This window comes from Staurois parvus, unplaced genomic scaffold (assembly GCF_062004578.1).
Source record: "Staurois parvus isolate SC_StPar_1 unplaced genomic scaffold, SC_StPar_1.0 ptg000303l, whole genome shotgun sequence".
In the NCBI taxonomy this organism is placed as follows: Eukaryota; Metazoa; Chordata; class Amphibia; order Anura; family Ranidae; genus Staurois; species Staurois parvus.
The window spans coordinates 9,691,270-9,718,570 of NW_028318099.1; the positions used below are offsets into that span (position 1 = coordinate 9,691,270).

At 41.0% G+C, this 27,301-nt stretch overlaps 1 protein-coding gene across 1 annotated transcript in view; it reads left to right on the forward strand.

Annotated features, from left to right (window-relative positions):
• Nucleotides 1–27,301, forward strand: part of LOC149457767 (cilia- and flagella-associated protein 46-like) — a 201,884-nt gene that overhangs the window by 68,420 nt on the left and 106,163 nt on the right. The window contains exons 17-22 of the mRNA XM_089683217.1: nucleotides 4,589–4,722; nucleotides 10,146–10,358; nucleotides 10,788–10,995; nucleotides 14,890–15,039; nucleotides 16,809–16,916; nucleotides 23,126–23,289. Coding sequence (XP_089539343.1) covers nucleotides 4,589–4,722; nucleotides 10,146–10,358; nucleotides 10,788–10,995; nucleotides 14,890–15,039; nucleotides 16,809–16,916; nucleotides 23,126–23,289 — 977 coding nt within the window. The remainder of the gene's footprint in view (nucleotides 1–4,588; nucleotides 4,723–10,145; nucleotides 10,359–10,787; nucleotides 10,996–14,889; nucleotides 15,040–16,808; nucleotides 16,917–23,125; nucleotides 23,290–27,301) is intronic.

The window sequence follows — 27,301 nt, forward strand, 5'->3', positions numbered from 1 at the left end:
GTAATACACTATCTCTCTCTGCTCTGCACATGCTCAGTTGCTCTCTATTTTTAGGCACTGTGTAAAATTTGTAGAGGCCAATCTTCTGATAGCCTAGAGATTTAATGCTGCTCAGGGGCTCTTGGCTTAAAGTGTTACTAAACCCAGGACCCTGCATTCCCTATATCTGGTCTCCCACAGTACACAGAACATGAAAATGCAATTATTTTAGTAAACATAAACTGCTAAATACCTTTTCTCTTCAGCAGTTAAAGCAGTCTTGTGACTTCAGCAGAGTGCTGGTTAAAGCTTGTAGTTTTCCTTCTGCTCTAGGAGGATGTGAAACCTCTGACCCTCTGTCTGAACAGTGCTGTTTGACCCTGCATTGATCACATGCACTCTCCCAAGCAAAAAAATCCTGTCTAGCAATACACACTAAATTGAGCATGTGCAGAAGGGCTATGGGTTTAATCTGTCTTATCAGCGTGGACATTTGAGCAAGAGGAGGGGCAGAGAAGTCAGAATCAATCAGCCTTTTTACACAATGCAGAGGATTTACTGGAGAGGATTTATGCTTTACTGCATATACAGACTGATTTTACTGTTGTGGGCTTAGTGACATTTTAAGCAAAATGGCAGCCTCTGGTAAGAAGAAAAAGGACCAATACTGGAGGCAATTTACAGAACACAATAATTTTGGTAGCATAATTATTATTGTGGAATGTATGTTCCTTGCTAAAGAACATTATTTTTGATCAAGTTGTTATGGGTAAAGTTCCGCTTTAACCATCTGTAAACAGTAACTGTTTGCGGCACATTGACTTAGCAACATAAGGTTAAATTGCCCAATAGTATAAAACTAAGATTATCCATACACTACAGGTTCAAATGATCCTCTAACTTTATTGAAGATGTTAGTGCAACCAAAACTGATATTTCCGTTTTAGTAGCTTCTGTGGAGGTAAGCCACTTAAAGGTTGGTGTTTCTCAGGGACAGATCTCTGTTTATCAGTCTCTAGCCCTACATACATATTGCAGTTGTTATAAGCGGCTTGCACTCTACTAGTTGGATGGCATGAAAATTACTTGAATAGTTGTTCCTCCTGTGGTGTCTAGGATTCACAAAACACCTGCCAGTTCCCTCAGTTTTTAGCCAGTGTCACTGCCTGATTCCAGTCTAGACTTTGGTTGTCTGCTGCATCCTTGTCACGGTGTGAGGTCAGGTTCAGAGACCAGTAGCTATAGCAGCAGACCAACCAACAGGATAGGTAAACACGCAGGGCACCCTGGGAAATGACGCAGGCTCATCTGAGGTGCGGGGTCTAAGCACTAACCGGTATTCACCAGAGCTCCTGATGGTGGAGATGGCTTTTGCTGCGTGTTAGTACCAGGTCGCAGTTCTCAGGATCACCTCACCAGGAAGTGAGCAAGCCAGGATCCAGTAGCAGATATGGCAGGTAGGGATCTAGCAGAAGCATAGACAGTAAACAAGCCAAGGGTCGTTAACAAGCGGTAGCAGGTTGGGATGAGGCAGAATCGTAGACAAGGTACAAGCCAAAGGTCGGTAGCGAAGGTATAGATGGCAGCAGGAGAGACAAGAGCGAGATACTGGCTGGAGAAGGCACAATAATCTGGCAAACAGGAAGTGCAGAGACATGGCTTAAATCATGAAGTTCATGGGAGGAGCAAGGAGTTCAAGGTTCAGCAGAAATCAAAGCAGGATTGTCCAATAGTTCAGGCAGAGTGCTGTCCAGGATCCCAGATAGCTCAGTGAGAAGAGTTACTGCCAGACACAGTAGAGGTCCCAGGTTCAAGCCCAGGCCCTGACAATCCTTAATATGATTTGCTATTTTCAAAATAAGCTTCTTTATTATGTAGGTATCACGTACCTGGTTATGGAGGCCAATGGAGAGAGGGCTTCCCTTGTGGCTAAATTCCGGATTCCCCTGAGAATGGGACAGCAGAAGTCAGGCTCAAACTTGCACAGGTCGCCTGTAGGAGTGCTGGTTGGTGGTCCACTCAGAGGCACAGCTGGTGCACGGAGATAGGTCTGCAGACAGGAGGCGCCTGTGCATGGTATGCAAGCCCTTCTGGGATTTAGATATTTACTGGGTAGTCGGTTCAAGCCAAGGTCAGGTACCAGGTGAGAATCAGAGAAGACATAGTCAGATGGAATAGCCAAGGTCATACACAGAGGAGCGAGAGAGAGAGAGTATTCGTAAGCCAGGCCGAGGTCAGATCAGGGATAAGGCAGAGTCGGTAGCAGGAAATCACAGGTCAAAGTCACAGGAAACAGGAACAGGGCACAGGGAGCAAGAGATCATCCAGCAATTTGAGGAAGTGATGAGCCTCCTTATAAAGGCCGTCTGGCACCAGACTGAGGCTGATGTGTCCTTCTGCGGCCATGCAGAGTACTGGCAGAAATGCCAGATCCTCTGCCGTGTACAGGACCCTGACAGTAGGTTCCCAAGCAAGTTTGTTTGAACAGAAGGGACCAAGCACCAAACAATTCAAAAGTCCATATATCTTTTATTGACTATTAAGTCATAACCAGTGGGAGGAGGTCTCCAACACATTAGCACAGATTAATACATGGATAATGAACAGTGCACATGGTCCTTTTTGTTCACTCAAACTCCTCAAGTTGGAAGTGTCCTTTGAACATCTGAGATCCATCTAGGAACCACTACTAACGTGTACCTGAAGAAACCAAGCTTCAGCTTCACCACCTTTATTTAACTATTTTTTTCATCCCAAACAAATTTGGACAGTGCGTCCTCTGTTATCACATTTTTATGCCCATACTACTAGAACTGTGCCAGCTTTGTTACATCTTGTATACGGCTGCATCTAAGTTGTGCCAGGTTCTCTGTTCCATTCGTTTGAGATAGCACATCTCATTTGACTGAATTCAGGTCTCTTGCTTGCTTTATAGTACCCTTTATAAACAGTTGTAGTTAAAACCTAACTTCATGTGACTTTAAATAGTTTAATTTAGGATATGTCTGGGCTCTTGTGCAGCCAGAACTAGGGTCAAAGGGGCTCCACATTGAAACAGAGATCCATTTAAGACTCTCACAGGTATATGGTACGTTTACTTCAGCACTCTTTTTATATTAGACACGTTTTAGACCGGATTTTTTTATTTTAATATATACTGTAACTAGTCCTACTAAATGCAGCTTAATGTTTCCAGTAAAAGCACTTTAAATCACAGTAAGCTTATCTTTCCTTTAAGGGTTTTTGTTCTTTAAATTAGGTTTACCCAATCTCTCTTAAAGCATTTTAAACCCAAAAGCAAAAAATGCCATCTTGACCTCATGCAATCTTGCTAGAAATGCAGTGTCCTTGTCCCTGTGAGCTTTTAACTTAGCACAAAGAACCTTGTTTTTTGTGTAAACTACCAGACCTATGAATCCACTATGTAAAGATGAACAAAGGCAGACATGTTTGAAATCCAGCCTGTATGACAACCATAGCTGTACTATAGATACAGTGGAGAAAAAAAAGCATAGATATGAGGGAACAGAAAGTGTTATTCCTAAGAATACCAGGTGATTATAAAAGAAAAAAAAACATAAAAAGAAAACTAATGTAGTCACTACAGTCTGCAGTATATTAGATATGCTTATGTTTTAGATACAGTTTAAATACCTTTATAATTATACTATCACGTAATTTTAATGTGATTTGGAATCATGGGCAGAATTACACAGATTCTGCCCACAATTCCAAATCATGTTACAATTATGGCACAATGTGTGATGTGCATTCATCCTTAATGTGATTGTAGTTTTGCCACAATTTTAGCCTTTAGTCTTTGAACTTCTTTGCCACGACAAATGCACACTCATTCAAGTGGATAGGCTGTCCTATAATGACATTAACAAATGCATTAGTTTCATTCGGATGATGTCACCTGATGCAATAGTAGTTCAGGCCAATGAAGAAATTTTTTAAATTTGTTAGATAATTTTGATTCGAATAAATTTGTGATTTAAATTGCATTTGTAACTGTCACAGCCAGTTTACTTCCACAGCCTAATGTAATTCTTAGGTTTGAAAAATTCAGGGGTGCCAAATTGTTCATTATTTATTCTGTTTCATAAGAAAATATAGAATACTTTTGATATATGAATAATGAACCCACCTGAAATATCGAAACTGAAAACTAATATATAGCAATCTTTTGAAAAAAAAACTGCAGAATCTTTCAAATCCACCCGGAACAGCGAATGAATCAGATGTTGAAGATACAAATGAATTCTGAAAACAAATAGGTTCAACATAATGAATATGACGAAACTAAATTCTTTAATGAACAAATGCATCTGAAAAAAAATGAAATTACAATTTCTGGTGTGCACATGGCTCGTTTTCAAGAACAAAGCGTTTGGCACCACTTTCTCTTATCAATTTAAAATAGTAGAGGAGCGCAGTTTTGAGCAGTGTTTACACCAGAATACTTTATCATTGCCTATAAGCCAGTCCAAAATTGTGCATGTGAGTTAAAATATCTAAAATGTATTTTTGTATTTTATGCTACTGATGTACAATGTTTCCACAATTTACAGATGTACACATGTGGTCTTTGTTGACTGTCTTTCAGGCTACAATACACTTATTAAAGTCTGAGGGTTGTAAAATCAATGAATTTCCCATCCCACCAGAAGACACAAGTATGCGCCCAGCATCTTATGTTTTTGTGAATCTAGAGGAAGACCCCGAATGGATTGTTTATAGGTAAGAATGTGTTACTGTGTCCACAAGTTCTAAAACTGTTTAAAAAATTGATATATGTTATTAAGTAAACCCATTGTTAAAGCTGAACCAGACACAGAGTATATACAGTGCATTCATAACGTATTCAGACTCCCTTCACTTTTTTCAATATTGTTATCTTGCAGCCTGATTCTACAGTTGTTTACATTCATGTTTTTTTCCATTAATCTATACTCAGTACCCCCATAATGACAAAGTGAAAACAGAATTTTAGAAATGATTGCAAATGTATGAAAAGGAAAAACTGATATATCACATTGGTATAACTATTCAGACCCTCTGCAACAAACCTTAAAATTGAATGCTGAGATGTTTCTACACCTTGATTGGAGTCCACTTGTGATAAATTAAATTGATTGGACATGATTTGGAAAGGCACACACCTCTACATAAAATGCCAGCGGGAGGGAGAAGAAGAGAAGCCACATTCATCAGCTGCAGGAGGAACATGGAGAGAACGGTTCCTCTATATGCACCCGCTCCTCCCATCCAGCATTTTAACTGCCTCCCACCCGCCATATAAGGAAATGATGGGCGGGCGGCTGTTCCCTTGTTCTGAGAGGACGTCATATGATGTCCTTCCACTCTAACCGCGCAGACACACCCCGGCGATCGGTAGTGCACTGTGTCCCTGGAACACAGCGGATCACTGATCAGAGTAAAGAGCCGATGACATCAGCTCTGTCATGTGATCAGCTGTGTCCAATCACAGCTGATCACATGTAAATAGGAAATGCTGGTTATCGCCAGTCCTCTCCTCATGCTGACAGCGCGTGAGGAGAGGAGAGCCGGTAATCGGCATGCCTCAGAGGGGACATTTACACTGATCATCAGGTACTGCATTTACTATGTTTCAGTTTGTGAGGAAGGGAAGCTATACCTGTCTATTCATTCAGTACAGCTGAGGCTGCAGAGATAAAGTGTAACGGCTATCCTCAATCTCCTTTCTCTGTCTCAAAGGTGGAACATCAGAGGTCTGTTTAGACCCCTGATATCTCACCAAAGCCTCCCAATGGGGCTTATAAAAAATAATTAAAAAAAAATTCTAAAAAAAATATATATCATAAAATAACAAAACAAAACCTACTGACATCAGTGGGGGAACTACCAGGGTCACAAAGGTCGCACTTGCGACCAGGCCGTGATGGAATGCCACCAGGCTTGAAGAAAAGACCCCCAGCCAAGGGTCAGGGGGACCCTTCATGGTTTCTTGCACTGGGGCCCTGAAGGTTCTATATACGCCACTGCCTCATTCTCAATGTCATACATTATATCTCAGCTGAAACTCTGATAGAAAGTCAAGGTACAGGTATGCCATAGAAAAACTCTAGAGAGCATACAGCATACTTGCCAACATTTAAAAAAACATTTTAGGGACGCTTTTTGTTGTCTGTATGTCCAGAAAGCCAGTGTAGGTGGAGTGCTGCGTTGAAAAATGGGTGTGGATTAAATAACGCTAAATATTGGGAGTGACTTAAAGGGGGTGTGGGTAAATAGAGTGAGGTTTTCTTGAGCTCCCCTCCATGCAATTTTGCTCTCCACCCAAACATCCCAAAAACAAATAAACACACATGAACTTATGTAAAAAAACTAATAATGTAAACATAAAGAACTGGTCCACACTCATTGATTGGTTGCTAGAGGTTACTGCACATTATTGCCACTCACTGACTGGTTGCTAGAGGTTACATAGTTATATAGTTAGTCTGGCTAAAAAAAGACAAAAGTCCATCCAGTTCAACCATAGAAAAAAAAAAAAGTTATAATCCTATACCCACAGTTGATCCAGAGGAAGGCAATAAAAAACCCAGCAAAGCATGATCCAATTTGCATCTGCTGGGAAAAACATTCCTTCCTGATCCCTTGAGAGGCAATCGGATATTCCCTGGATCAACTTTACCTATAAATGTTAGTATCCAGTTATATTATGTGTATCTAAGAAAGAATCCAGGCCTTTTTTGAAGCAATCCACTGAGCTGGCCAGAACCATCTCTTGATGGAGTCTATTCTACATTTTCACAGTTCTCACTGTGAAGAAACCTTTCCGTGTTTGGAGATTAAATTTCTTTTTCTACAGACGTAAAGAGTGCCCCCTTGTCCTCTGTGATGACCTAAGGGTGAATAGCTCTACACCGAGTTCACTATATGAACCACTGATGTATTTATACATGTTGATCATATCCCCCCTTAATCTCCTCTTCTCAAGAGAGAATAAATTCAGTTCCTCTAATCTTTCCTCATAGCTGATCTCCTCCATGCCTCGTATCAGTTTAGTTGCCCTACTCTGTACTTTCTCCAGTTCCCCAGTGTTCTTTTTGTAAATTGGTGCCCAAAACTGAACTGCATATTCCAGATGAGGTCTTACTAATGATTTGTACCGGGGTAATATGATATCTCTCTTTCTGGAGTCTATATCTCTTTTAATACAAGAGAGGATTTTGCTCTCTTTAGAAGCCACAGCTTGGCATTTCATGCAATTATTCAGCTTGTGATCTACCCCCAGATCCTTCTCCACCATTGATTCCCCCAGTTGTACCCCCCTAGTATATATGATGCATGCATATTATTAACCCCTAAGTGCATAACCTTACATTTATCAACATTAAATCTCATTTGCCACATAGTTGCCCAATTAAACAGTGCATTGAGGTCGGCTTGTAAGTTGAAGACATCCTGTAAGGAAGTTATTCCACTGCACAGCTTGGTGTCATCTTCAAAGACTGAAATGGGATTTTTAATCTCAGACCCTAAATAGTTTTTAAATATATTAAAAAGTAAGGGTCCCAACACTGAACCTAGGGGTGCACCACTGACAACCCTAGACCATTCAGAGTATGAATCATTAACCACTACTCGCTGAATACGATCTTTTAGCCAGTTTTCTAACCATTTACATATGGATTTTCCAAGCCCATAGACTTTACCTTGCAAATTAGCTGTGTTTGGGGAACTGTGTCAAACGCTTTTGGAAAATCCAAGTATACCACTTCCACTGCCACCCCTCTATCCAAGGTTTTGCTCACCCACCTCATAAAAAGAAATCAGATTTGTTTGACAACTTCTGTCTTTTATGAATCCATGCTGTCTGTTGCTTAAAATATTTTTTTCCAGCAAGAACTCATCTATGTGGTCTTTTATTAAACTCTCCAGTATCTTCCCAACTATAGAAGTTAAACTAACAGGTCTGTAATTACAGTGGGGCAAAAAAGTATTTAGTCAGCCACCAATTGTGCAAGTTCTCCCACTTAAAAAGATGAGAGAGGCCTGTAATTGGCATCATAGGTAGACCTCAACTATGAGAGACAAAATGAGAAAACAAATCCAGACAATCACATTGGCTGATTTGGAAAGAATTTATTTGCAAATTATGGTGGAAAATAAGTATTTGGTCAATATCAAAAGTTCATCTCAGTACTTTGTTATATATCCTTTGTTAGCAATGACAGAGGTCAAACATTTCCTGTAAGTCTTCACAAGGTTGGCACACACTGTTGCTGGTATGTTGGCCCATTCCTCCATGCAGATCTCCTCTAGAGCAGTGATGTTTTGGGGCTGTCACTAGGCAACACGGACTTTCAACTCCCTCCAAAGGTTTTCTATGGGGTTGAGATCTCACTGGTTCCTCTATTTCTGCACCTGCATATAATAATAAACATCATGACAATACAAGCTTTGTACCTGGAACTCTTTACTCCTTCATAGCTCCCTCTCTCTGATAGTTGTGCATGGTTCCTCCTCCTCTTAAAGCAGCGTGGGGTCACAGTCCCCTGTTAGTGGCCTTGTTCTGGGGGGGAACAAATAAAATCTGGGGGCATAGCCCATCCCAGCATCCCCCCTAGATCTGGCCCTGTGTACCACCTCTACAGAGAAGACGGATGGGCTGGCCACACCCCTCCCGCCCAATCAAACTCACTGCAACCAGACAATACCTCACAGTCCCTGCCTCAGGGACGTTACAGTGCAGAGTGCAGAGCCCATGGACAGCTGGTGGGGGAGGAGGTAGGGGGAGGGATCTTTCCCCACATGTTTGTGTGGGCTCCCATCGCAGCAGACCAACAATGCGTGCCTCTGTGTGTAGGCACCCCAGCAGCAATAAATGTTAAGAAAGCCCCAATGACCAATGTCAGAGTGTGGCGCCAGCCGCCTGCAAGCAATCCAGGGTGACACCTGGCTGGCTGATGTCTGATTGTCCGTGAACGGCTGTCATTTTGGGACTCAGCCCGGGACAAAGTCATGTTGGGACAGCAAATCCGTGACTGTCTCGGCCAATTCGTGACAGTTGGCAACTATGCATACAGGTTACTTTATGCATCTGAAACATGGGCTGTTCTCTTACATATTTTGTTTTTACCAGTTTTGGGCAGCCCGACCCTTTAGGCCCCTTTCATACGAACATTTTGATCGGGTCCACCTGTCCATTTTTAAGGGGGACCCGATCTGAACCTCCATTCTCTATGAAGCGGGAGTCCTCATGATGAAGTTACGTGACATGACATAACACGTAGGGTACGCCGATGATGTCAAGCCGCAAACCAGACATGCATATGCCGCCATTTTGGATAGGGGATTCCTGCACTTTATTCTACAGTTACACAGTATAATGAGTTTTTACCCTGTAGTGTCCCAGTTGGTCAGTTTTAAATGTGAGTGTATTGGATTATTTTAATAAAGTCGGTTTTATTTGTCAATACTTTGCTATATGGAGCATTTTTTTCATATGTTTGTGGAGCATTATGGAGATTTTAGGACTGACGGCTGTGAAGATCTTGGTACCAATATATCCTCCTGGGTTAAAGGGAAAAGCGTAGTTTGACCTGGTATTTTGGGTCAAACTTGAAGGTGAGTGCAATAGTGTGTTAGAGGTGGATGAGCACTAAGGGGTGACACAGGAGCACCGTACATGTGTATACAGTAGCGTGATCACACATACTCACCTGGAGTACAGCGGATTTAAAGGGATGGTTCACCATTATTTTGAAATTATAATTTTGGGACACTTATTGATGGTATATTTGGTATATGATGCACAGTAGATATACTGCACAAGCACTTGTGAAGATATTGGAGTGTTAAAGGGAGAGTTCACTATTTAGAACAGTTCATTTGATATTTATGTACACTATTCATTTTGCACTGATATATGCAGTTCTATGGGTATTCATATGTATGTGTTTATATATATTTGATATAGCACATATTATTGTCACTAAGCACAATTTTTGTTTTCACTATTCGTTTATGCATGTTTGATATTAGTAGCACCATAACTGAGTTTATAGTACTGCGCTGCATTTTTTTCAAAACAAATTTAGATGCTTTTAGTATTTTTCACAATTCAATATTGAAACTCATAATCTAGATTTGCTTTTTTATATTTCTTTTAGAGACTGGATTTCCCAGCTTTCAGCATATGCAATGTATAATTTTTTGAAAGCTGCTGAGTTGGGTGTGGATCTACAGGAGGCATGGATAACTCACAATGCAGCTGTGTACATCCTTAACCACAACAAACATATTATCGCTTCTGGGAGGTTATCCATTCTTGTTGAGCCACTGAAGAAACTTCTTACAGCAGTCAAGAAAACTGGACATAATGGGTGAGTGTCTGTCTTTTCATGTCTCCAGCTATGGCTGGCCTCATTGTCATACTTGCAACAGAAATGCAGACAGGGAGCAGCGGTGTGTACAATGTAGTGTCATGGCCATCACCTCCTTGTATGGCTTTCCTTAGCAGAGATTCACCAAATTTTGCAGTCAATGTAGTGATCCTGTCTATTGCCATCATTTCAGATTGGGATGGGATGACCAGATAAGATAACTGTAAATCTTGTTTTATGAATGTCAACATTTTTTCCTTTAGGAAGCGTTTAGACAGGTTATTTTTTAAATTTTTGAGTTCCAATAAAATATAATTTTCTTGCGGTAGACCAATAGATTTCTCTAAATGTATGTTTTAAGCTAATCACCTTCCTGTGTATGCACTGAACAGTTCACCAAAGTTCCATCTTTTCTTATTTGTTGCTTAGGAACCCAGTGCTATTGCTGGTACTCTCCAATACTTTAGCCAGAGGGTTAATTCAGCCTTGGATACCTGTGTCAGAAAAAAGACCGGAAACTAGTCAGCATACAGAGAAGAGAAAGAAGATGTCGGGGAAGGGAGCTGAAAAATCAAACGCAGCACATGTTTTGTCAATTGATCCAAATGGTCTTCCTGATATAAAAATCGCCCTGGAGGTAATGTTTGATTTTACAGCAGTATTCATTAAGAAATTAGTGGAGCTTGAGCTACAAATGGAATGGCTTAAATCAAAGTATATTCATGTGTTAGAATGGCCCAGTTAAAGTTCGGATGTAAATCCAATTAAGAAGCTTTGGCAAGACTTGAAAATTGCTGTTCACAGGCTCTCTGACAGAGCTTAAGCTATTTTGCAAAGAAGAATGGGCAAAAATGTCACTCTCTAGATATACAGTTGTGTTCAAAATAATAGCAGTCAGACATCACTAGCCTGATCAATCACTGTTTTTGGTAGAAATGATATTTCTACATGGCAAATAATTTACTAGCAGGTGTAGTAGAGTAATAGAAATCCAACAGACATGACATGCATGCTGCTGATTCTGTGTAATTGAATCACTAATTGAAAGGGGCATGTTCAAAATAATAGCAGTGTGGAGTTCCATTAGTGAGGGCATTCATTCTTTGAAAAACAGGTGGCAATTATTGCCCTTATTTAAGGAAGGAAGGCAGCAAATGTTGTACATGCTGGTTACAGTGCATTTCTCTCTGAAATTCTGAGGAAAATGGGTCGTTCCAGACATTGTTCAGAAGAACAGCGTACCTTGATTAAAAAGTTGATTGGAGAGGGGAAAACATATAAAGAAGTGCAGAAAATGATAGGCTGCTCAGCTAAAATGATCGCAAATGCTTTAAAATGGCAACCAAAACCTGAAAGACGTGGAAGAAAGCGAAAAACTACCGTTCGAATGGATGGAAGAATAGCTGTTATGGACCACCTGGTGTACTCCAGCAGTCCCCAGGACAGGATTCCCCAGGGCGCGGAGTCTAAGCCCCAGTCCGCTTGTTCACCAGAGCCCCTGATGGTGGGGATGGGCTTGGAGCGGACAGTGACCAGGTCGCGGCCCCTGAGTACACCCACCTGAGGTAGAGGAATCACCAGAGGTAATGACAGGTAGAGAGCCTGACGTGAAGAGGCAGACAGGTCTGGAGAGTAGCAGCTAATCCGTGCGGGTCGGATGGATGGCTGAGCAATAGCGTGGTCAAAACGGGCCAGGTCGGTAACAGAGGGGTCAGCGTGGTACAAGGCAGCAGGCAGAAGAATAGTCAGGTCACTCGCTGGGGTCGGTACCAGTAGTTCAGATCAGGTAGGGATATCCAAAAGAGAGGTCAAACTTAGCCAGGGGTCAGAGCAGGAGAAGTCAGCAGAGGTCAGGTCCAGGCAGGTCAGCAACGAATCTCAAACAACGGGAACACAGGAACACAGGAACCAGATCAGACCATACGGCAACTTGTGTCTGTGCAGGGCTGATTTAAGTAGCCCGCCCTGCACCTGACAGGTGCAGCCTAGGTCCTAGTGCCTGCCCAGCACTGTCATAGGCGACGGGTGCGCCTGGGTCCTAGTGCCCTGATGCCTGCATGTCTTGACAGACACCTACGCATGTGCAGACCCATGCGTCGCGATGGTCCCTGACAATAGCCAAAATGGCAAGGACTCAGCCAACAATCAGCTCCAGGAATATGAAAGAAGGTCTAAAGTTCCCTGTGAGTACTGTTACAATTAGAAGACACCTATGTGAAGCTAAGCTATCTGCAAGAAGCCCCCGCAAAGTCCCACTGTTGAAAAAAAGACATTTGCTGAAGAGGTTACAATTTGCCAAAGAGCACATTGACTGGCCCTAAAGAGAAATGGCGCAACATTTTGTGGACTGATGAAAGTAAGATTGTTCTTTTTGGGTCTAGTGGCCGGAGACAGTTTGTCAGACGACCCCCAAACACTGAATTCAAGCCACAGTACACTGTGAAGACAGTGAAGCATGGTTGCGCAAGCATCATGATATGGGGATGTTTCTCATACTACGGTGTTGGGCCTATTTATCGCATACCAGGGATCATGGATCAGTTTAAATACATCAGAATACTTGAAGAGGTCATGCTGCCTTATGCTGAAGAGGAAATGCCCTTGAAATGGGTGTTCCAACATGACAACGACCCCAAACACACCAGTAAACGTGCAACATCTTGGTTCCAGACCAACAAGATTGACGTTATGGAGTGACCAGCCCAATCCCCGGATCTTAATCCAATAGAAAACTTGTGGGGTGACATCAAAAATGCAGTTTCTGAGGCAAAACCAAGAAATAGAGAAGAACTGTGGAATGTAGTCCAATCATCCTGGGCTGGAATACCTGTTCACAGGTGCCAGAAGTTGGTTGACACCATGCAACACAGATGTACAGCAGTTCTCAGAAACAGTGCTTATACAATGAAATATTCATTAAGTGATTCAAAGGAAAGCAAAATCTGCAAACATTTTTCAGTTTATATAGTGAATGTTTGAGTTTGTAAAGAATACAAACACTGCTATTTTTTTCAACAGTCTAATATTCACTTTTCTTCAATTTTTTTAGAGGGACAACACAAATTTGATATATTTTTCTTCATGTTTTGATTTGGAATAGAATGTGTAGTGTTCCCAATGCATTTGTGTGTATGGAAATAAAAGCTATTAGAAGGATTTTGAGCTTTTATCACATAAAATCCTAATAAAATACGTTTATGTTTTTGGTCTTAACATAACAAAATGTGGAAAATTTCAAGGGGTATGAGTACTTTTTCAAGGCACTATTTGTGGTGCTAACATTAACCAAGATTTGAAAGTTCTGGTAAGCTGCTTGGCTCCTTTAAATAACAAGTCTAAAGCCTAGTACACATGATGAGAATATCAGACGAATGATCATCCTTTTTTTTTTTTTTGCATGCTAGTCTCATATGAAAATCGAATAGGCTCTTTTGGCTGTACTTCTCAAGTTGATCACAGGAGTGCAGTTTGTTCTGCACTCCTGTGACCTATTTTCAGCTGACAGCGGGGTCACTCAGCTGGTCCAGACTGGGGAAAGATCCCGACTTTAAAGTTGAGATCCTCCCGAGTCTGGAGTGGCACCTGGGTCAGCAAGCCGCTGAGAGCCTGAGCCAGGCGCTCCCTCCCCGTCCACAGCCCAGCACTCCAGTGAGTGGGGCAGGGGTTCAGAGCTGACAGTGAGAACTCTGCGATCAGTATTCATGTGATCACTGAGTTCTCATGCTTAGAGCAGGCGGGGGACAGATGCAGCAGGTAAGTATGATTTGGAGGGAAAAAAACAAACAAAATTTAAATTGTCTTTTAATTATTATTATGGAATTTTAAGGTACTATTATGTACAGTATATTGGTGTGTGTACTTATTACTGCTGTCGTGTTGTGACATTTTATTCCATTCAATTATTGAAGTGTCTTACGTCAAAGCGCGGTTCTATTTATGTTAAAGAATAACTTCAGCTAAAACTTTTTTCTTTCTCTTTTAGAGAGGGGAAGGGTTAGAACGTTATTCATGTGTTTACCGATGCCTCTCATTTGAAAGATTTTCCTTATATTCCTGCCCCAGCAACAGTTGTCACTAAGACAGCAGATGTCCCCCATTGGGATAAACTCAACAAATATTTATTATTTATTTATTTATTTGTGATGTTTAATCTTCAGAAACTGTGTGGGTTTATTACTTTACGTGTTCCTGCTGATTCCCCTCATTTTCGTTCCTGGTGAATGTGGTCATTGGGGATGGAAGCGTAGGTGATTTCCCATGAAGAGACTAAGAAAGCAGTCCAAGATTTTAAAAACGTTTTTGCTGGAGTTATATTTTAAACAAACACAATTGCTTCAGGCTCTGGTGGAATTTCAACTTATTAGTATGACATTATGGTTTACTGAATTCTAGAAATGTTCTCCCTTCCTCTGGATCAGATCATGTTTAGAAATTTAAAGTCAAATTTCAATGGATATGCGATGCATATACCTGCCTTTATCTTCTTGGTCTTATTTACTTTTATTCAGATGATCTTTATATTAACATTTAGGTCTGTGAGTTTTGTTTGGATTTTACAAATGGAAGCACTACAGAAGATGTAGTACCTATATCTACAAGACAACAACTACTATCAACATGGGTGAAAATTAAGCAGCTGCTCCAACAACAAATAGGACAGAAGCTGGGAACAGATGATGAGGTAATGTGGTGTGGTAGTTGTGTGATAATTTCAATTGTTAGATACTTTGGTTCCCTCTCCACTGTGCTTTCCTTCAGACATAACTGTTGTCATATCAGCTAGGGTGACTTTCCTGGAGCTCAGCAGCATTAGTAGTTGGTAGACGTCTGCTTTATTGGTGTTGCTTTTCAGACAAAATATGATGGATTGTGCAAGAAAGAACAGGGTTTTTTTGGGAAAATGAAGGAGCTTCACGTCACAATATGTTCTGGCATGTTTGTGAAATTTTGCCTCATATTTCATTTCCATGTAGTTGTTTTAGCCTCAATACAACGGTTGTTATTTGCTATGCAGTAGATTTGTAGACTACATGCATGCTGGGAAGCCTGCTGGAGCTCATTATAGTGAAAGTGGGGGTCACTGGGCCTCATCTACTCCTACTAGTTGTTCCTCTTTTTGGTGTGATGTATAGACCTTTAATAAGAAAATATACTGTTTAGCAACCTAAAGCATTTTACTACACAAAAACTTTCTTCCAACCTCTAAATGTAAGTAGAAGTAGTGGTGGGAAATAAAGCACATGCAAATTTAGCCAATCATTGTTTGCACATTAAGTCTTCATGGGTCCCTTACCTAGAGGCAAGATATATTTTGTCTAAACACTTTGTGCTGAAAGGTATCCCTCTTTTTTAGAAAGTTGGTGGGGAGGATGTCACTGCCTTAAATGAAAGCTATATTTTTTATTGGTGTACCTCTATTAGTAATATCTCGCGCTTGCTACAGAGAACACCTATGATCACAAAACCAACCCACTGACCAGGAGACTGCCTATACAGCTCTGACAGACTCACTATGACAGCCTGCCATAGTGATGTCACGCCGCAGACGGCCGCATGGCGGGCGGCCATTTTAACTTGTCTTCATGTGAGTGCTGATTTTTTCAATACATTAATCCTTTCCAGTTAATAAAATACTACACTACTAGTACTTTATTTGTCTTTGGTTTGGTATATACGAGCCCCCAAGGTGGAGAAATCCTTAGTTCTATGTGGAAATTGATCTGGTGGTCTGAGGCTTACCTGGAGTGGCCCCTGGAAGCTGAGAGTGTCCTGTGAGTTAGATTGGAGTTACCTTGTGTGCTTATGGTGTGCCAGATGATTCCACCATCCTTGCCTACACCCTGATGACCACACTGGGATAGGATATACATATGCGCATATTTTTTCCGCTTCTGGTGAGTGCATTCACATTATTGGTCTACATCACGGAGATCACCAGCACGAATCAGGGATCACCTTGAATTTTGGACTTTCCTACCCTGTATATTTATAACGCACTTCGGTCACTTTATTATTGTTGCTTATATCAGGCACATGCGTCATTTTATGACAATTCACCATTTGCATTTTAATCACTTTTAGCACTCTTTTGAGCCCACATTAGTACTATGATATTGTTATCTCAAGCGCTGCATTTGTATTTATATGACTGTTTAGAGGTTAAGAGGTTCTACCTTTAATGCCAGCAGCTGTACTACCTTTGCGCTTACTTATACCCCTTATATTTAGTTGTTTTCATTGTGCCCTTGGAGAGTGTGTGCAGAAAAACGCACATCTCTGCACATGGTGTGAATGAGGCCGAAGTGTAAAAATGCTTTCAATAATTTCCGTTGAAGACCAGTATTAATGCTGTGCACAACAATACAGATGGGCCCTTACTCATCTTTTTGAATAATCAGCCAAAAACAGTGCAATATAATGTAATTTTTTTACTGTATTTACTGTTTCTAGGAAAATAATGACGGGCAGAACCCAATGACCAAAGTTCTTGTTGCTTTAGAGATGCATTCCTGCAATGGGCTTGGACTGATGGAATTTACTGTCCCAAGCATAGCTCAGGTATTTATGGTTTTAAGCTGATTTAAAATGTATAATAGCAATTTTGATCAAAATTTGCATATGATTAAAGTGAAACTCCATCAAAGCATCCAAGTAAAAACAATTTGATCTCAACACCATATGATGAAAAATGTTAATAAGCAGCAATAACCTTCACTACTAAGCTATGGGCATTAAAATATCTACATATTTTTAAAATGCATTAAAAAACAATCCTACCTGCACCTTGTGTTTTTAATCTGCATAAAATGATATGGATACTTTATTTACATAGTGCCATTTGTTGCCCTTTACACATAGCCAATAGTATTCCTGTTTCAGTCGTCTCTGTGTTCAAACCTAAGGCATGATACCCTACACTGCACAGATTAATGTATGATGTCTGTCTATCTGTATTCTAAGAACTGACATTTCCTGTGAAGAAACTACATATTTCACAATGTTTTGGCCTCTCAGTTTAGTGCTCTGCAGGTGAAGGCTACAGAGTAAATTGATCTGACACAGATTCAAACAAGCAGAGCAATTAACCTCCCTGGCGGTATGATCATGTCAGGAATTTTGTGCTGAAAGCGGTACCATTTTTTTGCATGGATATATGTAGTTTTTAATTGTAGGCTGTAATTTTTAGGAATAACTCACTGAAATCTGTCCGAACAAGAGTCTATTAAACATTCCGGATATGATAAAACTTGAAACACAAAATCATAAATTATAATTTAATTAATAATCATAAAAAAATAATAATATAATAATAATCAATTTAATTCAATAATATAATCAAACCAAAAACACTGAAATTTGAAATACAGAGGCAAATTCGCACATCGCTGAGCAAAGTCGCAAAATCGTTTTCTGTGTCTGATGACGAATTTCCCCACAAATCATTATCACTCAATTCTGCAAGTGGTTCTGATTTACTATCGCTGTTCTAAAACCGCTTTTGATGTAAAGGGACGCTTTTTGGCCGCCATGGACTTTTCTAAGTTTCCAGGCAGAAAGAACAGTCAAAATGCAGGCAGGGCACAGGACAAAGCAGTGGGGACAAAATGTATGTGAAATGCATTGAAAAAGCAATGACAGCAAAAATGTCATTTTTTAAAAATTTCAAATTTCCCGCCGGTTCCGCCGCCCGAATGTTCCGACGTCACGGGGACCGGAACACGGAAGTCAGATGCCGGCATCCGCCGGAGGAGATGGACGGGGACGCTGCAGGGGACACATCGTGGGAGCGAAGGACAAGGTAAGTGCTGCAGGGACCCCCAGAGAACGCTGCATGGTAAGCCCGAGTGTAGCTCGGGGTTACCGTTCTTGGTATAGAAATTCTACCCCGAGCTACACTCGGGAAAACCGCTAAGGAGGTTAACAGAGAAATCCTCATGCAGTATTTCACCACATTAGCACTTTGTGATGCAAATGGGGAAATGATGAGGCACAGAATGGATGCTGTGTGAGCCGGAACAAGATGTTGTCCATCCCTTTTAGTGAATAGGGACAAACTGGACAAAAAAATACATGGAGTTAAAGAAACGAATCACCCATGACACTGCAGACTGCACCCACAACATGTAAGCCCATCATTACAAGGTTAGGCAAACAACAAACAATATAATACGCTAGTGAATATAACTACATTATATATAATACTTATATAACTACATTATACAGTATATATAATATATATAATATAATATAAAAATTTGAAAGTGTACAATGCCTTTAGCAAACAGTAAATAAGCTTCAAAACAAGCATTTACTAACCTTGTTAGCTGCAGGCACTGTGGAGCAATTAATTCCCAAAGTTTACAATAGCTCAGCTCACCCTACTCCTCACATCTAGCACGACTTGGCAGATTGCCAGCTTTTTTTAATATGTAATGAAATTGCGATTACTTTTCCCCTCCCCTTATTTACATTTCCTCATAATATTTAAAGAATGCGATGCTACAAAAAGCTGTCAGGGACTGCAGACACACAACAGGAGAAGGTCAAAGCTTACAGATATGATAGAAGAGTTGGTCAGACTGCGAACATGCTAACCATATGGTCAGAGGCTTGGAAGAAGTAGAAATTGTTGGAGACTGGGGACATGCTTCAGGGAAAAAAATCAGACTAAAGTCACATTACTTTCAGTATGCAGCTCCCCCCGCATCCCCCCGATACTTACCTGAGCCCGATCCTGATCCAGTGATGTGCAGGAGAGTGGCTGCTGTCCTGGCTCTCAGCCTCCCCACGGGCTCGGAGACAGCAGCAGGAGCCGTTGGCTTCTGCTTCTGTCAATCACAGCCAGTGAAGAGGATCGGGGGTGAGGCCGAGCCTCATTCTGTGTGTCTTATTGACATGGTCTTATGGAGACTCAGGAGTGAGCACGCACAAGTGCTCCCATAGCAAGCGGCTTGATATAGGTGCACTTGGCTGGGAGGAGGAGTCCAGAGGGTCAGGGGGACCCGAGAAGAGGAGGATCGGGGCTGCTCTGTGAAAAACCCTTACACAGAGCAGGTAAGTATAACATGTATGTTATTTAAAAAATAAAAACGTACGCCTTTAGTATCACTTTAACTGTACAGAAATGAGCAATTACATTAGATTCCCACTAGTTCTTGACTATAGAAATTAGGAAATACAATAGCGTACAGTGGTTAGGAAATATGGCTTTGAAGATTGACTGTGTCTAGTACTGGCTGGTCACTGTTTTGTGCCCCTACTTCTTAACAGAATATCTTGTACTACTTTTGGAGACAGTTGGTCCCAACAATATCATTCTGATGAAACATAATGGTATTTAGCTATGCATTCCTTTTTATTCATGTATTAATTTACATGTATCTACACAGATAAATGCAGGCCAAGCTGGTCAATAAAAGTTAACTGCAAAATGAATTTGGACAAACATTACCATATTGTCTAGTTGTTTTACTGTGGTGCCTGCTCCGATTTCTAGTATTCAACTCGCCATCATAATTCATTATCCCACTAGGTCCTGTCCAAGTGTCACCAGTGGGGCAATCCTAGTGGCTAAATCCTGGGAGCTGCTTTTCTCCTAATTACACATCCCCACAACCAGGGGATCTAATAAAGCCCAGGCACTCTTTAGACATACTGTATGTTACCTTCGCTAGAGATAACATTGACAATCAAGACATGGGGCATCATATCTCTGTGAAGGCTTCCTTTTATCATTTTTCAGTTTGTAATGTAGAGCTTTGTGCTAGCATTATCAGCATGTGTAGGGACTACAACATAAATATCTTTCACCAGTTTAAAAGACTTGATAAATCTACATAGGACCTATTACTGTCAAAATCTGTGCTATGGTTTGGAAATAAAATGGCCTTTTTTAACCCTGTCAGTGCTAGCTGTAGCTCCAGCCCAAAGCCCAAACTATAGGTGCTCCTAAGGGGGAGGTACAGGCAGCACTGAAGCCACAGCCCTCTCTTTATCCTGCAACCTTTCTTACCATGCAGCCCTGTGCCTCCTCTGCTCCTTTTGTGCCAATAAATACTGAGCCCATGACCTCCCAGCCACCAGCTCGTTCGGAGATGATTGCTACAGTAGTAGCAAGCAGCTTGTATTGTGAATGCCGTTGGCTGGAGAGAAGTGCCATCATTCACAAAAACACACCCCCCAACAACATACACCAGCAGCAACTACACTAGTCTTTCTTGGTCAAATGTAGTAGCTGGCTTGTGTTTATGTGAATGATGACTCTCTTCTACAGTCATCATCATTCACAACACAAGCTACCTTGTAGTATTACTGTAGTAAATTCTCCTGAACTAACTGATGGCTACCAGACGTTGTGTGCCCAGGCTTTGTAAGTACAATGGGAGTAGAGGAGGCAAAGGGCTGCGCAGCTAATAAGGCTGCAGACATTCTATCTCAGCATTCGGAAAAGGCGAGCGCTGCTGTATCTGTACTGCCCCTTCTGTTTTGTGTGCTGTCAGTCACAAGTAATTAAGTATTTGTCTCAAACATGGTCGGCTAGCGATTGGGGAGAATGGGAGCTATTTGACCATGTTGGTCAGCATCCACAGAACAGATTTTAACAAGGACAGGTGCTATGTGCTCTAGGATCCTTGGGGGATTGAATAAGCCTTTCAAAGACTTCTTCTTCAAACATTAAAAATGATTATAAGTCCTGCGCAAATTGTTGGCGCTATATTAATCCTGTATAATGCAAATGGTAAAGGCTTATGCACTGCTACGTTCCAATAACAATAATAATAATATCAGGGAAGAAGATTGCTGCACTCACTGCTCTGGTGTACTCACACGCAAAATAAGGTAAATGAAAAAAATGTGGTGCGTCCCTTTAATAGGGTCTGTATGCATGGGGGACAAGAAGGATTGGAAATCATGTGGCCACTGTGATTGGCTGTCATAGTGGTCACATGATCAGTTGCTGGTCTTTCTAGCAACTGATCATTAGTGAGGACCTAGAGCACAGAAACATTGGCTGCCTAGTGACGCATATGTGCACCATAGTTAACGCTTGAGTTATTCAATATATTTTAGATATAAAACGATGTTGCACTATGGTATGTTTTTGCTTTATTTTACACGGATCTGGAGTCTAAAGCTCTAATGGAGGCATAATATGTAGAAGGAACACGTCACAAATCAGAAATTTGGAGACACATATTCCTTATAAATCGTGTTTGGCCTATTATAATTTATAGGTCAATGGTCAACGTGAGCAGGGAGTGGGGTCACAATTCAAGCATGTTGTTGAATATTGCTGGATGAAGGCAACATATACTGGATTGGATGTTTATTATCATATTTTTGTTATACGTTAATTTTTTGGACTGTCACTTTATGTTTTCAAAGCTTATGGTTTTATGTATGAGGAGGTACCGCACTACATTTTTTTCATCAATCCTGTATAATAACAATTGCCTCCCAGAGGCCTTCATAACCTGCTGCTGCCTGTGTACCACCTGGGAAAAAGTTGGACTTTAAAGCCCACACGGCACACATATGCGTCACTAGGCAGCCAATGTTTCTGTGCTGTAGGTCCTCACTAATGATAAGTTGCTAGAAAGACCAGCTCCTGATCATGTGACCACTATGACAGCCAATCACAGTGGCCACATGATTTCCAATCCTTCATGTCCCCCGTGCATACAGACCCTAATAAAGGGACGCCAGGGCCAGGTGGGAAGGACTTAAAATAAGAGAGATGTCTGTGATGTTTTCCTTTTCATCCTTTGATTGTTTGTGCTGTCAAATGTAATACTGCCTCATGCAGAATAAAAATTGGAATTACATTGTAGAGATCTAGCCCATACTTTCAGCTTAAAGCTGAGCTCTGGGCACACACTTTTGTATATACTGTAGCCTCCAAGGATATATAGTATATATATTTTTTATGTGTACCAAATGCCTTTGCAAACACAGATATTACTCTGTATGAATAGCAGTGACATCACCACTGTGCAGAGCATAGACTGTGCAGCAGGTAGAGCAGTGGGTGGGATCCAGCAAGTCCACCCACTACAGGCTGCCTGCAGAAAGCTACAGGAGGGGGGTGGATACAAGATCAACCATCTAGCACAGGATTAGAGAGCAACAGCAACTGGTCTTTATTACAGTTAAATTGCAGGAGTTATTTTATACACATGAAAAACTCAAAACTGAAAATTTCAGTGCTCAGAGGTTTACCGAAGAGGAAGATGACCACAAATCATATATGATATACAATGGGATCATGAACTTCACCAGGAATGTGCAGTAGATGCTGCCCTTCTCAAATGGGGAAGTCTTGTGAAAACTACAAAAAGAACAAACAGGAGGACGCAAATGCCTAGTGCATTACCAATGATTTATTGTCCACAAAACATAGATGCCAAATGGATACTCACAGAACTGAAAAGTAAAATCACATAAAAACCACAAGATGCCACAGCATCTGAGGAATCGTGTGTCCATGCAACCCAGCTGGACTGGAAAGCTGATGCATTTCGGAGGTGTACCTCCTTCCTCAGATTAGCTCTGAGGAAGGAGGTATGCCTCCAAAACGCGTTATCCTGCTGCAGGTGCTGAACATTAGTATTGGGATGATTTTACCATTGCAGTTCACACTCCCTGCAGCTGAACACAAGGAGTGTCAGGTAGCACAATGTGCTGGTTATGGTCAAATTAAGCCTTAAGACTACACAGGTGGAGTATTTGTTCCTTTCTTCTGTGCTAATATTGTGTATCATTGCCAGGTACTGAAAATGACCCTAGATTGCAGTTGGTCGGATCCCCTTGTGGAACTGCAGACTTTAACCAGACTGGCGCATTTTGCATACAGTGCTCGAGACTTAGAATTAGCATTATCCTGTACCCAGAGAGCTTTAAAGTTTGATAACAAGACAAGAAAACAGGAAGTGTAAGTATGTTTTCTATGTATTATGTGCATTGGCTGTATATATATAGAAATAAAACCATAAATTAGGCAATAATAAGGTAGAGTGCTAATATTTATCATGTTTAGGTTTCTATTACCAATGTATCTTCATATGGACACAGAGAATGGAAAACCTGGTAATGTGCTGGATGTTTCATTAGGGTGTGTGGCCTTCTGCAGCTGCCTTTATTGCCAGCCGCATTATATTGAAGTCTGGGTGAGATGGTAAATTCCAATGTCTTTCATATTTGACTCAGCACTCAATAGTTGTATCAGTTAAATGTGGCTAACTGATTACATCAGATGGCCACATCCAATGATATACTTGGATATATGCCAAACACTAAGGGGTAAATTTAAAAAAAAAATGTTAGCTGAATGTGACAAGCAGTTGCCCAGCCCTGACTAATTCTGTCCTTTTTTTCCCTAATGCAATGATTTCCTATGATCAACACCTCCATCTAGTAACCATAATGTGTTTTTTTTTCTGACTGAGGTATTTCAGAAAAAATGCTACATTATGGCTACTAGATGGAGCTGATAATCATAAATCACTGTATTAAAGGATAAGTTCATCTTTGGGAATATGTTACATGTCCCACCCACTTTTAGGTATGCTGCAGCTGTTGCCCTGTAAAAAAATATGCATTTATTATTTTTGGTCAAAAGGTGAACTTATCCTTTCAGCTAACTACAGTCAGGTCCATAAATATTGGGACATTGACACAATTTTAACATTTTTGGCTCTATACACCACCACAATGGATTTGAAATGAAACGAACAAGATGTGCTTTAACTGCAGACTGTCAGCTTTAATTTGAGGGTATTTATATCCAAATCAGGTGAACAGTGTAGGAATTACAACAGTTTACATATGTGCCTCCCACTTGTTAAGGGACCAAACGTAATGGGACAATTGGCTTCTCAGCTGTTCCATGGCCAGGTGTGTGTTATTCCCTCATTATCCCAATTACAATGAGCAGATAAAAGGTCCAGAGTTCATTTCAAGTGTGCTATTTGCATTTGGAATCTGTTGCTGTCAACTCTCAAGATGAGATTCAAAGAGCTGTCACTATCAGTGAAGCAAGCCATCATTAGGCTGAAAAAATAAAACAAACCCATCAGAGAGATAGAAAAAACATTAGGCGTGGCCAAAACAACTGTTTGGAACATTCTTAAAAAGAATGAACGCACCGGTGAGCTCAGCAACACCAAAAGACCACGGAAAACAACTGTGGTGGATGACCGAAGAATTCTTTCCCTGGTGAAGAAAACACCCTTCACAACAGTTGGCCAGATCAAGAACGCTCTCCAGGAGGTAGGTGTATGTGTGTCAAAGTCAACAATCAAGAGAAGACTTCACCAGAGTGAATACAAGACGTAAACCATTGGTGAGCCTCAAAAACAGGAAGGCCAGATTAGAGTTTGCCAAACGACATCTAAAAAAGCCTTCACAGTTCTGAAACAACATCCTATGGACAGATGAGACCAAGATCAACTTGGTCTCATCTGTCAAAGTGATGGGAAGAGAATAGTATGGAGAAGGAAAGGAACTGCTCATGATCCTTAGCATACAACCTCATCAGTGAAGCATGTTGGTGGTAGTATCATGGTGTCGGCATGTATGGCTGCCAATGGAACTGGTTCTCTTGTATTTATTGATGATGTGACTGCTGACAAAAGCAGCAGGATGAATTCTGAAGTGTTTCGGGCAATATTATCTGCTCATATTCAGCCAAATGCTTCAGAACTCATTGGACGCCGCTTCACAGTGCAGATGGACAATGACCCAAAGCATACTGCAAAAGCAATCAAAGAGTTTTTTAAGGGAAAGAAGTGGAATGTTATGCGATGGCCAAGTCAATCACCTGACCTGAATCTGATTAAGCATGCATTGCACTTGCTGAAGACAAAACTGAAGGGAAAATGCCCCAAGAACAAGCAGGAACTGAAGACAGTTGCAGTAGAGGCCTGGCAGAGCAAACCTAGCGTCTGGTGATGTCTATGCATTCCAGACTTCAGGCCGTAATTGACTGCAAAGGATTTGCAACCAAGTATTAAAAATTGAAAGTTTGATTTATGATTATTATTCTGTCCCATTACTTTTGGTCCCTTAACAAGTGGGAGGCACATATGCAAACTGTTGTAATTCCTACACCGTTCACCTGATTTGGATGTAAATACCCTCAAATTAAAGCTGACAGTCTGCAGTTAAAGCACACCTTGTTTGTTTCATTTCAAATCCATTGTGGTGGTGTATAGAGCCAAAAATGTTAGAATTGTGTCGATGTCCCAATATTTATGGACCTGACTGTATAGTCAAAATCCATCAGGGTTGGGTAAATCCTTGTCATATTCATCTAACAATTGTTTTTACAAATATACCCATAAACTTCATTCCCTGTCGTTCATCTAATGCCAGATTCTTCTCTGCTCCCTGAGGTTCTGGTGTTTGATAGCTGAATAACAGAGGCTTAAAGTAGAAGAAAATCCTAACAATTCTTAAAAAAATGTTCCTCCCCCCCCCCTCCTTATACCTATCCTGCCTAACCTGTGTAAAAAAAAAGATGCGTATATGACATATTTACCCATTTTTTAAATGATCTGGTAATTTGATCCGGTCACGTGATCCAATGACTCAGGCTCCTTATGTCAGTGAGCAATTGCTACTGACAAAAGCTGATCCATGGGAGCCAATGGGTGACATCACTGCTCTCGAAATTCACAGCTGTTGTCCAGCACCCTCTGTGCCAGAGCTTTAGGATCACATGGCTGGACTGAAGCAGATTAATAGTTATGTACACACATCTTCTCTACAGGTTAGGCAGGCTAGGTAGGAGGAGGTGGGAGGGAACACTTTTAGGAATATTTAGAGTTTTCTTCCACTTTAACATCAGGAGGGGATGCAGTTTAAATTGTATGTTAGGACAGAAAAAAAAAGCCTTATGCAATACATGTCTGCAATGCATGTACATTTCCATGGGTTTTATCCCTTTAAAGACCCTGCAAGTACAGAACAATACCTGTTGATCAACCAGAAATGCACTCATCTCCATTTCTGGGGACTGAGTAGTTTCAGCCCTACCTAGGTGTCTTTTGCTAAACTACTCAAGCTCTCTTCATCTCTATTACACATACAGTAGTTTTCCAATAGTCCAAGAAAATAACTAGGAGGGCCTATTAGACTCCCAAGGCATTATGTAGGCCAGTTCAGGTGCACTTTAAAGCATAAATGCAATGGTAGGGGGAAGTAGAAGCTTTGACAATAAAACCTGGAAGCTGATTGGTTACTATCACTGTACTAATGACACTGGATGGGAAGGGGTAATATCTAGGGGCAATCAAGCCTTTGTTTGCCTATCAATGTGTGTAATATGTGCTACTTTTACTTGCTGTTTTTTTCTCCCTGCTTTTCAGGGAGAAGAAACGGCAAGATCACGCTTCTGTTTGCAGAGAGTCTGGTGTGTTTGTTAACACAGGAGTCTGGACTGTGATTAGACACAGAAGATCAGCAGATTTCAGCCAAAATCATTGGCTGAAACCTGTTGACAAAATCACGCTGTGTTCAATCACAGCTTGCACACGCCCACAAACCCATAAGAATCCAGGCACGTGTGGGGGTGTGTGTGTATATGTATATATATATGTATGTGTGTGTGTGTGACTGAGCCTGCCTGTGCGCCCCACTGCAGTAAATGTACTTTGGCAGGCCGGCAAGAAGTTAACGAAAGTAAGATGATTTCATATTAGTATACAAATCTATAGCTGATGTGATTTTTGGTGAAAGGGGAAAAGATCTGCTTTTAGGTTAGCCTTCTATATCATGTGTGGGTAACCTCTGACCTTCTGTCTTTCAAGCCCCAGCAGGCTAAGCCTGAAAATGTCTGGAAGTAAATGTTGGATGTTTCTCAGCTTTCTACCTGTTTGTTACATGCCACTTCCTTCATTATAGAAGTGGCACCAGTTATTGCCAGTATATTTTATATACTATAT